This window comes from Colossoma macropomum, unplaced genomic scaffold (assembly GCF_904425465.1).
Source record: "Colossoma macropomum unplaced genomic scaffold, Colossoma_macropomum, whole genome shotgun sequence".
Lineage (NCBI taxonomy): Eukaryota > Metazoa > Chordata > Actinopteri > Characiformes > Serrasalmidae > Colossoma > Colossoma macropomum.
The window spans coordinates 55,598,560-55,614,205 of NW_023494792.1; the positions used below are offsets into that span (position 1 = coordinate 55,598,560).

At 39.3% G+C, this 15,646-nt stretch overlaps 1 protein-coding gene across 1 annotated transcript; it reads right to left on the reverse strand.

Annotated features, from left to right (window-relative positions):
* Positions 1 to 13,730: 13,730 nt before the first annotated feature.
* On the reverse strand, positions 13,731 to 15,582 carry LOC118811252 (scavenger receptor cysteine-rich type 1 protein M130-like). Its single transcript, XM_036575408.1, has 4 exons — positions 15,273 to 15,582; positions 14,830 to 15,153; positions 14,321 to 14,650; positions 13,731 to 14,173 (listed from the first exon to the last, which is right to left on the reverse strand). The coding sequence occupies exons 1-4, from the start codon at positions 15,580 to 15,582 to the stop codon at positions 13,800 to 13,802; spliced, it is 1,338 nt and encodes a 445-aa protein (XP_036431301.1). The 3' UTR covers positions 13,731 to 13,799.
* Positions 15,583 to 15,646: the final 64 nt, after the last annotated feature.

Consider the following 15,646-nt stretch of genomic DNA (forward strand, 5'->3'; position numbering starts at 1 on the left):
CAGCCACGCCGGCCGGCAAAACACGATGAGATATTCCAAATCCGGCGAGCAGAAAGACTCGATGAAATGTACATTCCTCCGATCACACCAAGCGTTATTGATCAGAAAACATACACCTCCTCCTTTGCTTTTCCCGGAGAACTGCTTGGTTCTATCGGCGCGGTGCAGAGAGAACCCGGCGGGTTCGATGGCATTATCAGGGACCTCATCGGATAACCACGTTTCTGTGAGGCAGATAACGCTGCAGTCCCGGATCTCTCGCAGGAAGGCGACCCGTGCATGAAGCTCACACAACTTGTTTTCCAAGGACTGCACGTTAGCCAGTAATATGGTGGGAAGAGGCGGCCGATGGGCACGTCGTCTGAGTCTGACGAGCACGCCGGCTCTCTTGCCTCTTTTCCGGCGTCTTCGACGGGTGCGTGGCCGGGCGGCCCAGATGAGTGGCGCCTCTCCAGTGTTAGCAAACAAAGGATCGGCGTTATGGAACTCAAAGTCCGGTTTCCGGTGAGTGATCGACGATCTGATTTCCAGAAGTGTTTGTCGGTCGTAGGTGATAAAACCAGTAACATTTAGTGCAAAAAGAGTTAAAAATAAACACAAAAACAACAAAAAACTGCAAAAGTAAGCGGGAGCTCGCAACACGGCAGCCATACTCGGCGCCATCTTGGAAACAAAAATTCATATTGTTCATAAACATAACTGTTGTATATTCATAGCCATGAAAATATTCCAAATGCGTGTCAAATGTGACAAATACTAAGCAATTTCATTTAATTCAGTCTTACAGCTGGATTTTAATATAAATAATGTAAGCATGCCCAAGTTTTATATATACATATGTGTATATATATATATATATATATATATATATATATATGTTATTGCATCCTGAGCTCCTTAGCCAGTAAAAGCTCCTACAGGTCCTGGGCTGTTTGAGAGCGTATTTTGTGGTTTGGTTGTGCAGTCATTTACAGAGCCATCTGGTACACATTCTGAAGATCTTAGCTTTCCTAGAGTACTGACCTGTTCTGGTAATAGGACTGAACTACCTCATGCTGTTGAAGTGGTTGATGTCCACACACAACACAGAGTTTAGATATGCTGCACTCTTACAGGCTCTCAGGTGCTCAGATGTTGTGAGCTTGGAAAAAAATTCAGTGAATGACAGGTGTTAGAATAATAACTTCTAGAATTTACATCCTGTTGGATGTGCACCTCTAATTTAGACCTGAAAAAGAAAAAAGGACCTTCAAACTAGATGAGTCTTAGGTCAAAAGACCAACCCAGAACATTCCACTACAGTTTATTAAGGGCAGAGGACCCACACAAGGTCACTCAAATAAATGAGTGAAGCAACATTGTTTTTATTTCTTCACTTTGTGAAAGTAAATGTAGGTGTGGAGCTTAAATTAATACATGGAGCATCAGTGGTTAGAATTATTGCTTAGTTACAGAGTAACTTGTGACATCACAGTCTTAATAGACTCAGTACACTGCAGACACTGAAAGCCAGAGTGAACAGGCTACTGTGAGAGATGGGGTCAGCAGTGAAGTGTAGCAGTGATGACAGCAGCAGATCCAGCTTCCCCAGTAGCAGCAGAGACATCAGCTACAGCAGCAGTGCTGAGCTCCTACAGTTCAGTGCCCTCATGTTTGGGGTGGGGTTAATATACTGGGTCATTCAGTGTTATGTTATTGTGGCCATGAACTACTTTACAAGGTGGTCTGTGTTGTTCATAGTGCTGAAACACCACTCCCTCTGCAGAGACGCTGGTTAATGAGTTGTCCTGCTGTTTTGAGCCTCCAGGGGAGCCACACAACTTTGAGTAACTTTTCCCAACCTGTGCACCAAGATCATCATCATAATCATTAACCGCTTAATCCAGATAGGGTCGCGGTGTGCACCAAGATGTCTTTCATAAATAAAGAGCTCTTGGGTTTATCTTAACTTCACTCACTGGTTGTTCAACATCATATCCAGTTTAAAACTAATTTTCTACACTAATATTTCTTTTGACACAAAACTGGTTCAGTCTGTTTTGACTTGAACCACAACATGTTTAATTATGTCACCAGGCAATGTGTAATAATTTAACATTTGCGTATCTTAGCTAAACCTTAACAGTCTCTTAAATCATTCAACATATTTTCTTTAGTGTTTACATTAGTCAGATAACATAGTAATTGTGTTTATTTTACTCATAAAGGGGTAAAATAAAGTAAGTTCCAAAAGAAGCAGAACACTAATAGATTATTTCTAGAAATGAAGTTAAGAGAGCAATGAGTGATTTTCTTCTGTGCCCTATGAAGCAAAGTGGCAATGTTCTTGGAATTCTATACCGATGCCTATGTAAGTTCTACATTTTTATAGTTGTTGTTGATTTTTTACACAGCCTCATGTTTCTTGCTGCAGACTTTTACTTCTGCTTGTAAAGAGTTTTGACCCTCTATGCTCATTTTTTTTCCATTCAATACTCAGCGACATACAACTCACCTGTCAGGTACTGCATTGAAAAACCTATAGGAAAGTGACAGGCATAGCCTGAGCAGCTTTAACCAATGAGCATGCAAATCTGTTTCTTCTACTGGGACTTTGTGCCCCTGTTGTCAGATGATTTAAACATGGTATTGCCAGTGTGTGGACTCACAGCTTCTTATGATAAAATAGTTCATACAAGCCTATTAAAAAATTAGTCTTTAAGATGAAACTACATTATGAAAGAAACTTAAAGATAATGACCAACAATCTTTTTACATAGTGTGTCGTTTTGTGGTTGTAAATGTTGCTTATTTGTTCTTTAAAATGTGACGTAAGATTTCTTTTATAATAAAAATCCACTATACCAAATAGTCTTTGTCTGATTTATTCAAAGAACTGTTTTATGATTAAAACAGAATTAAAGGAAAAGGAAAATGACAAATGGGAAAAATAAGCCAACATACATAAATAACATTCTAAAACCTCAGAAAAGCCCATCTTTATACTCTGTGCATCTTTATTAGGTTTGTAGAGTTACTTTATAAATGTATTCAGTTACAGATTACTGATTACTGGCTAAAAGCTACAGTCATTGTAACCTAATCCAAATGATTCATATATTACAGCAATGTAATCTAATTGCTTTCTGTTGCTTTGGATCACTTGTCTTTGTAAAGTTGCAAAAATCTTTTTTGACAGGAATTGAACTTGAACACAAGGCAAACACAGAAACTGCACTGATTTAGGAAATAGAATGATGATTATAGGAGACTTAAATACTGTCCCTCACACAGACAGTCTTTGATTTCACCATTAGCAAAACAGCCAAACGTAATTGGAGCAATATGTGGAAATAATTCAAACACAAAGCTGATAGATTTGTACAGTATAACTTGGGTGAGTTCAGAAATTTATATTCATATTCATTCATGATTAATTATTAATGAGTCATGAGCAGTAAAAAGGGTGATAAGTTCAGAAATTAGGCACAGCTACCCAAGAGAAAATTTGAATGATTTACTAGGAAAATGAATATTTTTAGTACACAGAGACTAAAAGTTCTGATATTAAAACAAAAGGAAACAAGTAATCATTGAAGAATGATTTGGTTCATGTATGTTAACATACACATGCAATATAGTTCAAAATTAGAATGCTCTCTTTTGATTTTGTATATACATTAAAAATCTGTTGCTTACCAAGTCAAAAAATCAATCTGGTAGAAATCTTCTTTTGACACACCTCATCAACAATGATTATAAATAGAGGTCATTCTAAAAACTCTGACTGATCATCATTTATATTCTATCTACTAAAAGACCTGTACTGGTTCTTAAGGTTTCGTACTGGTGCATCGTGTTTGGACTGTGATGATTGTAATTATAGAAGCTCTCTACTCAGCTCTCAGCGGTTCCTGCTGCTCAGAAATCAACATGTTCTACAAGTTTAAAAAGGCATTAATTTCACACAAAACTAAGCATGAGCTGATTGTTTTAGTTGCAAATAACAAACATTTATATATATTGAATTTTGGCATTATTCTAAAACCACTGTAGAAAGAAGTCATGCATATGAAAATGAAAGAATGCGCTCTATTTTCTCATATCTCATATATGTTAACTCACTTCAGCTTGAAAATCTGGAAGGTTAACATTTGCAAAAAGAATTTTACAGAGCAATAAACGAGAATAAAAGACTTTGCCGCCAGATGGGGACAGTTTACTGCTGTAGAACGAGGCCTTATGGGAACCCAGGGTAAACTCCTGATTCAAATATCTTTGGGAAAATCTTGCAGATATAAGTTTTGCCAATAAAAATATAATACTTTCTAAAATTTCTATAGATTGGCTGAATAAAAGGCTGTGAACTGCTGAAGTAAAATCATAATCATTCTGATGGAATAACATAATCAGATGCATCAGTAAATGCTTCTAATAGACCAACGTTAGAAAGTGTCTTTCATAATTATAATTTATTTTCATACACTTGGGCGATGTCTAACAACATCAAATTCATTTATGCTCCATAAAAAATTCTGAACTGTGATCTAAAATAATGTAATTTCTTGTGCTAATAATCTTGTAATCCTGAGGAAAGACACTGGCTGTGGTCTCTCAGCCACATGATTCATCTCTGTCTGAGGCTCCTCCTCCACGTCATCATAGTCTGTAAAATAAGTACATTTATCTCAAATAAATATCTTTATTTTATAGTACACTTTATTCTGACAGTGTAGAAAAACATGAATAGGCAGTATGTAGGTTCTGTTTAGTACTGCAGGCTGCAGCTCAGCTCAAGTTGTTCATCAAAGTCAACCTGAAATCAAAATGGACCTTTTTTAACTTGTTCGCTCATTTGCCTGGTCATATTAAGCTCAGTTCATCATATCACATTATTTATCTTCCATCAACATATAATAACTTTTGCTCACATCTATTTTTCTGAATTTGATTTCTGATTACATTATCATGCACCAGTGGGTGAGGAAAACTAATATAATAATATTCACTAATAATATGCTACACTTCCATCTCCAACCACCCCCACACATCATCAAGAGGAAATGTTGAGCTAGATCAGAGACCTGCTGTAATACTGTGTTTCACTCAGAAATGTGTATTTATGGAAGAAAAAACTGTTATGATTTCTGATTCATGGTGACTTTAAAGTCTTAGTAGTGTAAAATATAGAGTAAAATATTAAAAATAATGGAATGTCAGTGTTTCATACAGACAGCTATACAGATGAGCTAGCTTGCTAGTTTGGTTAGGTTTGCTAGATTAGCCTCCATTCTGATTGGTCCTTCAATATTAGGACCAACAAATTTACACCAACACTGGAAGGTTATTGATTGGGCATATTTTGTATGTGTATGTTGTGTTTCCTCAAGAGCAAAATGAACAGAAACACACATTCATGCTTCCTGAAGCTTTAAAAAACAATTCTCTTTTAATGAAAAACAAAAAAGGGAAAAAACTGAATTTTATCAAAGAGTGGTTTTAAAAATGATCTAACTAACTGACTTTATAAATTGTTAAAATGTTTACTGAGTATAAAAGGCATCTCAAACTGGGGACCTTCCTGGGCCAAAGTGATGCATTAGATTAGATTAGTGTTTGATCTCATCTAACATTCAGTTCATGAAGGCCTTGCTAATTAGCTGATGAGCTGAATCAGGTGTGTTTAATGAGGCAGAGTGCTGAGGTTTGCAGTATTTTAAGATTAGTCACTCACCTTTTACCCCTCCTGCATCTTGTCCAGCAGTGATGACATCATCATAGTTCTCAAATATGTTCACTAATCCTAACTGAGGAAATAAATTATAACAATAAGAAACAAGACATTTTACTGTGTTTAAGCTTTGGTTCGATATTATTTGCCACATTATGAAAAAAAAAACAGCTTACTTGTCATAATGTTTGATCCAATAGTAACAGCATCATAATAGTTCTCTGGTGTGTCCACTACACAAATATGGGAATATAAAGTATAACAATTAGAAGCAAACTTGAATTGTGCTAACTGTGTTGAAGCTTCAGTTTTATATAATTTGTCTACATTAAGTAAAACTTACTTGTCATAATGTTGGAGTTTGGTCCAGTGGTAACAGCATCATCATATATATCTGTCATGTCTTCTGTCAAAATGTAGAGATAAATGTCATTAAATCAGCATCAGTATCATCAGTGACTGTGTTCATATTTGAGATTACAGTATTGTTACATTACAAGTTTTATTTGTTACAACAGCTGAGCTCTGATCAGCAGTGATGACATCATCATAAGTCTCTGCTTCGTCCTCTACACCAAAACACAGATATATTTACAGGATATAGATATTTGATTTGTCAGGTGTTTCAGGGATAATCACTGATCATAGGGTTTTTATCAGACTACTTTGCTATTAATCAAGTTTTGAGTTCCAGATTGAGCTCCATTTGAGATGTTTTTATTTGCAAAATAAAATGTACAGTATATACTTCAGTAATCCAAAACATTATGACCACTCACAGATGACATGAATAACACTGATTATTTGTAACAGTGCTGCATGTCAAGGTCTGGTATATATTAGACAGTAAGCGAACAGTCAATTCTTGTAGTCAACATGTTAAATGCAGGAGAAATAGGCAGGCATCAAGACATGAGCAACTTTGACCAGAATGTTATGGCAAGACAACTGGGTTGCCCATGCTATCCTCTGTCCACTTTCAAAAGGTTTGACATTGAGCACACAAATGTTGGAACTTTGAGCAATGGAAGAAGGTTGTCTGGCCCAATGAGTCCCATTTTCTTTTACATAACATGGATGGTTGGGTACATGTGCATGGGGAAGTGATGGCACCTGGATGTAGTGTGGGAAGAAGACAGCTAGTAGAGGCAGTGTGATGCTCTGGGCAATGTTCTGCTGGGAATCCTTGGGTCCAAGGATTCATGTGGATGCCAATTTTACACATGACATATAAACATTATTGTGGACCACGTACACCCCTTCATAGCAATGGTATTCCCTGATGGCAGTGGCCTCTTTCAGCAGAATAATCTGGCCTCCAAATTCCCCAGACCTCAATCTGATCAAGCATCTGTAGGATGTGCTAGAACAAGAAGACCTGTTACTAATGTCTTCGTCCCATATACCACAGCGAACCTTCAGAGGTCATGTAGAGTCCATGCCTTGGTAGGTCATATGTTTTGGCAGCATGCAGAGAACCAACAGGCCATAATGGTCATAATGTTCTGGTTCATCTGTGTGTATAATTTATTTTATGAAATATAATGTATTAAAAATTAATAAATGAATATTTGTCCAGATTTTGGGGACATGAAAGACATATGTTTCAGTAACCAAAATATCTCCCTGCACAGATAAAGGTGGTAGTAAAGCTCCATAAATGAGTCATAACAGTTACTGAATAATTAGTTATTCCATTTTTACAGCATTTGTTCTGAACTTTTTATCTCTACTTAATTTCTACTTCTTTCTAAACTTAAACCTCAAATTAGAGACACACCTGCTACACTATCAGAGATGTGTCCAGCAGTGATGATATCATCATAACTCTCTGCTGTGTCCTCCTTTGCTGATTCACCTAAATCAAATAAAAGCAGACTGACTTTACAAACAGTGCAATTATATTTTTCCATTCTATTTAAATATTCAGATAAAATCAGGTGATTAATTAATAAAGGAACTCACTTATCAGGCCACTGTTGGTGACATCATCATAGTATTCCTTCTTTACTCCAGTCAGAGACTTTTCTGCAAAAAGAAAAGAAAAATATATTTAAAAAAATAGTCATTCATAGCAGTTTTAGTCTTTAGTCTTTTGCAAGCAACAGTACTCCATTAAGATTATGGAGAAAATCATCTCTGAGGACACTTCTGATCGAGAGATGACTCAAATTTTTAATTAAAGAAACAAATCAGATTCACAGTTGAAGAGAATTTCAATTTAAAACAACAAAAAGCTGCAAATGCCTCTAGAAGATCACGTTAAGCACAACCCGGACAGAGACTGAATTAAGTGTATGTGCTATTCAGAGGTGGCACTTCACTTAAGTAGCCAATACTTCACTCACACACACACACAGACACATTTTCTAAACCGCTTATTCTGCAAACTCCATACAGAAAGGACCCTGGTCACTTGGCATCGAACCGAGGCCCTTCTTGCTGTGAGAGCATTAAATACTATCACTGAAATAATACATAGATGTAAAAGAACTGCACTTTTAGTCACTTGTTTGGACACTCGGCCACATGGTCATTCAATCAATCACACTGTCTCTAGGTCATTCAGTCACTTGGTCACCTACTCAGTTAGTAGGATGCTTGGTCACCTGATCACTTACTTGGTCACTCTCTCAATTGGTCATGTGTTCACCTACTCGGTCACTTGATCAGCTACTTGGTCACTAGGTCATCTATTCATTCACTCATTCGGTCACTTGGTGACCTACACAGTCATTCCCTAGGTCACTCACGCGATCACTTTGTCACTCACTAACATACTCATTCAGTCATTTGCACAATCACTGATTTACTCAATCACTAACTCACTTGGTCACTTACTTACCCAGCCTTTCAATAGGTTACTCACTCTCTTGGCCAATTGGTTACTCTTTTGGTCATTCACTTATTCAGTCATTAACTCTGTTTCTTACTCAATTTGTCACTTTTTCACTCACTCACCGGTCATTCATTCTGCCATTCACTCAATCAGTTACACAGTTATTTGTACATTTGGTCACTCCTATACTCCATCACTGGCTAACCCTGTGACTTGGTTGCTCACTTGGTCATTTGGTCACTCATTCTGACATTTGGCCTCTTGGTCACTCAGTCACGCACACACTCAATCACTCTGTCTCTAGATCATTCACTCGGTCAACTGGTCAACTACGTAGTCATTTAGTCACCTACTCAGTCACTCACTTGGACCCTTCGGCCACTTGGTCATTTAGTCAGTCACACTGTTTTTAGGTCACTTATTCAGTCACTTGGTCATCTGCTTGGTCACACACTTGGACAGTTGATCACTCGGCCACACACTTGGTCCCTCCCTTACTCTGTCATTTGCTCACCTACTCTGTCACTCACTCACTCACCCACTCACTCACTCAATCATTCACTTGGTCATGTGGTCACTTACTTGGTCACTCAGTCAATCTCTTGGTCACCTGTTTGGTCCCTCATTTGGTCAATTGGTCACCAACTTTTTGGTTACTCTCTCTCTGTCACCCAGTCACCTATTCCTTTTCTCTCCACTGGTCACTTAGTCACTCACTCAGTCACACTCTGACATCTGGTCACTGACTTGGTCACCCATTCACTTAATCGCTTGGTCACCTACTCAGTCACTCAACTGGATATGAGGACACTCCCTTGATTGTTCAATCACCTGGTCACTTAGTTACCTACTCAGTGATTCACTCAGGGAGAAAAGGGAAGAGCAGCAGCAGTAAGAACTGGCGAGCTAAGGAGCTCACATGTGAGAGAGGAAAAGAACTGAAAATTCTAGCCAAAAGCCACTGAGAAGTGGCCAGCTTTGAGTTTTGGTTTTGCGTGGTTTTTGTTTGTTTTGTGTGAAAATTAAAGAAAATGCTGGCTCACTCCTGCATCTAGTGTCATTCCTTCTCCCGGGGTAGCACACGCTGTGCTGCAGTCACGTACTCTGTCACTAATTTGATCACTTGGTCACCTACTCAGTCACTCAAGTGGTCACTTGGTCGGCATTCACTCAGACATTTGGCTAACTTGGTCACTGACACACTCAGTCGCTAACTCAGTCATACATCTGTCATTCACTTGCCCTCTCATTCAGGCACTGTCTCGGTCACACATACACTCTTCCACTTTCACTCACACACACACACACACACACACACACACACACACATGCACACACACAAATCCATCCTCCCCTCATCTCTCTCACACAGTGAAAAAAAAGGGGGGGTGTTACAGGAATCGCACAGTTTAACTTCAGCTGCCTAATAGATGCTTATCAGCAGAATTAACACACTACACTACATGTAGATCTACTCTAACTGCACATTTCATCTAATATACACTAAAATCTCATTTAACTGATTTATTATTATTAATACACTGAGAAAGAAATATTAAAAAAAAATGATTCAACACTCTAAATTGGTAATCTGTTAAATCATTATTCAAGAACAATAAATATTGCTATGATTACTGGGCAACAAAGCATGCATTATTTTGTTATGTATTCTGTTGTGTCTAATGTTTGTATACTTTAACTGAATACAAGTCGTAGAACGCTCCATATATCACTCACCTTACTTAGGTAAAAAATCTCTAACATAATACTGTACTTATCATACATCACAGAGAATATTGCAGTGATTGAAGTGATAAAAGCTACATGCTTGTTTCAGGTTTGGGTGCCGTTTGTGGAGTCTTGTACAACACTCCATCCAAAACCACATGCAAGAATACTATGCATATTATTGCTTTACTGAATGCACTACCTGAAGTAATATCTGTTTACAGTGTGCATATGGCAAATTAGCCATACTCCAGGACTCACAGTCTGATAAGATAACTGTTTAGGATAGTAAGTCTTTCAAATAAAAACAAACAAAAAACATCAGAGTGCCACATAATTATGGAAAAACTCTATTGGACAAGATTTCCGAATAACAGCATGACACACACATATACCAGCAAAACCGGGACAAAACCGTATTTTCTATGTGGGAACTGCATGAGTTGACAGCTATGTTAACTAAAGTAGCTAGATCACAGGCTCAGCTTAATAAACAGCTTAATAAACAGTTGCCATTTGTTTTAAGATAACAAAGAAAGAAGACACTTGTAAACACTTGTTTAGTTAAGACCTGCAATCAGTCAGCAAATGTCTTTTTCCTCAGGCAGTAGTTGGGTTATTCAAAGCGAAGACCTCAGCAGGTGTCAGGAGGTGTGTTTTAAAACAAATGGAGATGTCTGATCAAAGTATGTTCCTCGTGTGCTTCTTCACCCAATAAACTTGACCTGAATCTCTGAACTCATCAGGGCTGAAGTGGTTTTGGAAGCTACTCTGTTTTGATTGGCTTTCAGAACGAAATCTTTCAAATTTAACTAGGATTTCTTCTAATTGGTTGATGAGCTGAAATGCACATTTATTTCTACTCTTTTTTAATGGTAAAATTAAAAGTACTTATATTAGCAAAGTAAAAGCACTTTACTAGAAATGAATTAAATGAAAGTGCTATGATTGAATTCTTTTTTAAAAAGTACAGTTAAAGGGAAAACTGTACTTAAGTACTGTAACAAGAGGAAGTGTAAATTACTACTTTCCAGTTCTGCACTTACCTCTTTGAGTCAAGTCATTTCTTTTAGTGATGTATCTGCGGTCGATCTCCTCATAGACTGCCTCAGTCAGGGTCTTACGCCTCCTCTTAGAGAGCACTGTGAGGGAGACAGAGAAAAACGTTGAGCCAGTTCAGTAGAAGAGAAGACTGATGACAGATTGAAGGACTAATGATGTTTAGAGAATGTACAGAAAGTGGATTGTAGATGATCTCTGAATGTCTCTACCTCTCCTGAGCACTCTGTTCTGGTAAAACAGCACAACAAGAAGCACTAAGGCCAGGAAGAGCACTGCTCCCAGAACCAGGAGAGACACTGGATAGATGGACGGTACAGCTGGTGAAAGCGTTTGTGAAAGAGTGCTTGTTCTGTTCACTGTCTGACCAACTGCAAATAAAAATACAGAATAGAAACTGTGTAGAGCACTGAACAATCTATTCAGAAACAATTAGAAAAAAACACCTGGGAAACAAACGTAGCACCTGTAGTTGTGGAGGTGATGAGTTTTCTTGTGGGTACAGTAGTAGTAGCTTTGGAAATCACTGTAAATACAGAAACAAAACACAAAGACTAAAAGCCAACAACACACAAAATACAAATATATATATTCACTAAAGCTAAAAGTGTTATCTGACAATTCTGATTCTGATTCTTAAATTTTAAAAACGGATTATGACAAAATAATATTACACAACATTAACAAAAATGATTATAGTCACTCTGCACATAAATAACACAATATTATTGTACTTTACAGTATAAATAGTGTTTTGATGTGTGAATTTAGAAACTCAGAATCCAGCAGCCTCCTCTGACCTGCACAGGTGACTCCAGCGTCCTGCCTGTGGGAGCAGTCAGTGTGGTTCTTCAGGGAATGAGGACAGTCCCACAGGTGAATCTCATTCCCTCTACACTTCACTCTGTTCAGCCAGATAGGCCCTTCACCAGCACCAAAGACAGCACTCCCATCAGCACTCAGCGCTGGCCCACAGCCCAGCTGCCTGCAGACCACCCGAGCCTCCCTGATGTCCCACTGATAATCACAGACAGACCCCCACTCAGCGTTATTAAACACCTCCAGCCTCCCAGAGCAGCTTCCGTTTCCTCCCTTCAGCCTGAGGGGCAGGTGATCTACATCACACACATCACACATGAGGAGATGATGATGATGATGATCGTTGAACTACTTAACAGTTACTTAATGCAACACTTGTGATTAATCCAAATAACATATAACAAAAGCAAATATTTACAAGATCCGTTTGCAGTAGTCCTTACTTGAGCACCGTCTGTGACGGGAGGATGAAGAGCATTTCAGATGGCTTTGTGATTCACGATTTTCCTCTTCTTTAAATATTAAAAGATAATCATTGATTAATCCAGTAATAACTGAGCTTTACACTTGTAGTTTGTTGATAATCTGGTTGCCCCCAAAAAGTATAGACATGGATACACTATGTAGACAAAAGTATTGGGACACACTTCCTAATTATTGAGTTCCGGTGTTTCAGTCACACCCATTGCTAATAGGTGGATTAAATTAAGCACATAACTGTCATAGGATGCCACTGCCACAAGTCAGTTTTTGAAATTTCTGTCCTGCTAGATCTGCACCTGTAAACTGTAAGTTCTGTTATTGTGAAATGGAAGCATCTTGAAGCAACAACAGCTCAGCCACAAAGCAGTAGACCACGCAAACTCACAGAGTCCCCACTCTGTGAGTTTGCGTGGTCTACTGCTTTGTGGCTGAGCAGTGAGTGCTGAAGCGACTGTGGTGTAGTGGTGTAAAGCACACTGCCCCTGAACTCTGGAGCAGTAAAAACACATTCTGTAGAAGAATCACACTGCTCTATTTGGCAGTCTGATGTACAAGTCCATTACCTGCCTGACCACATTGTGCCAAGTGTAAAGTCAAGGAGGGATAATGCTGTGGGGTTGTTTTTCAGAGGTTGGCCTAGACTCCTTAGGTCCAGTGAAGGGAAATCTTAATGACTCAGCATACCAAGATATTTTGGACAATTGTATGCTTACAACTTTGTGGTAACAGTTGGGGAAGGCCCTTTTCTGTTCCAGCATGACTGTGCTCTAGTCCACAAAAAAGGTTCATAATGGCATGTCTGGATGGGTTTAATGTGGAAGAACTTGACTGGCCCACACAGAGCCCTGACCCCAACCCTACTGAACACTTTTCGGATGAACTAGATTGGAGATTGTGAGCCAGGTCCTCTCGTCCAACATTAGTGTCTGACCTCACAAATGCTCTTCTGGATGAATGGGCAAAAATCCCACAGACACACTCTAAAATATTGTAGAAAGTCTCCCAGAAGAGTGGAAGTTGTTGCAAAGGGGGACCAACTCCATATTAATACCAATGGATTTAAAATGGCATTTCATAAAAGCTCCTGTGGGTGTAATGCGTATTGGTGTCCCAATACTTTTGTCCATTTAGCATATTTAGATATTAGAGCCTGTTTTATTTCTAATTCTTCAGGACATTTACTGCTAACATGCAGAGAACAACATATAAAACCACCTCAAGCTGTCTACCTGAGCAGGTAATGTAAGCCACTTCATTGCGATAATCACAACTATTCTGTCTCCAGGGTGAAGATGGACAGTGCCACAGAGTGGAGTCGTGTCTCCTACATTTCAAATTATCCAGCCAGTTAGGAGCTGATTCCACTCTTGCTCTGGCAGGTCTCTCTCTACCAGATCTTCCACAGTTCAGCTTCTGGCAGATTAAACTTATCGTTTCTTCCTCTATTCCATTTACACACACATTACCCCAGGTTCCATTGTAGAACACTTCCAGATTCCCCTGACAGCCCTCAGTGAGTCTGATCTCTTTAAACTCTGGTGAAATAAAGATGACTTTTACTGAGTGAAATCTTTACTGTAATTTTTTTTTTTTTTCATTCATTCAGTATCTGGTATCCTATGAACATTTAAAATAAAGATTGCTTACTTGTACAAACCTTAACTTTCTAAGGATTATTTTACCTGAACACACGACTCCTACATCATCTTTGTGCCCGCATTCGTTCTCTCCACACAGCTGAAACCTGCAGTTCCACAGGGACGTCTCGTTCCCCTCACACTCCACTTCATTCAGCCATATGGGTCCAGTTCCAAGTCCAAACCGGGCAGGTACCAGAGCACTGAGGGCCACTCCACACTGCAGCTGTCTGCAGACCACCTGTGCATCTTTAATGTCCCACAAGTCATCACTCACAGTCCCCCATAAGCCACGGTGGAAAACCTCCAGCCTTCCTGCGCAGTCTCCCCCAGAACCAACCAGTCTGATGGAGTTGTGAGCTAAATTAAACTTACCTATACACACACACACACACACACATCACACACACACACACACACACCCACACTTATAAAGACACAGCAGTTCATGTCCTGACTTTGAAATGAACAGTTAAAATTACAATATATTTTGGGGAGAATGTTTATTGGAAGATTCTTAGCACCTTTTATTATTTAACTGCTGTAATTCCTACCAGAGCAGGTGATTGAGAGCTGTTCTCTGGAGCTGCAGTTGACTGCTTGTGCACTGCTGCAGTTCCCCAGATGAGCTTCACTCCCAGAACAACTGAAACTCGTCACACACATGTGACTGTGTTCAGGACTGGATGTAGAAGAGCTGGAGAAGCTGAACACTGAGCCACAGCCCAGCTGTCTGCAGACCACAGAGGCCTCAGACTCACTCCAGGAGTCCAGCAGAACTCTCCTCCAGTCCTGCCTGAAGTACACCTCCACCTCCCCCTCACACTCCATCCCTCCAGACAACCGCACTCGCCCCTCATGAAACGCCAGAGAGGAACCTGAAGAGAATTTATGCAATAAAGTACAGATTTCTTTTTTTTTTTTGATTAAGGAGGCAACAGACCTAAAAAAACAGAATTTTATGTAGTTTCCATGAAAGACTTTGATCGCCACTCACCACTGCAGATGACACCAGCATCCTGTTTATGAGAGCATGCAGATCGACTCCATGATGAAATGGGACATTTTGACAGGTGTGTTTCGTTCCCCTGACAATCAAACACATCAGCCCAGATCCGGCCACTCCCCTTCCCAAACCGGTCTGACCCCAACACAGCCACAGAACTCCCACACTCCAGTTGACCACAGAGGACACTGGCAGCTCTCATATCCCAGCTTACATCACACACTGTGCCCCACTCACTGAGGTACTGGAGCTCCACTCGACCAGAACAGGAGTCAGAGCCGTTCACAAGCCAAGCTTGCATGAAACCTGAATGAACATTACTTAACATGAATCAGCATAAATAAGGGAAAATTAATTGCTCTTAT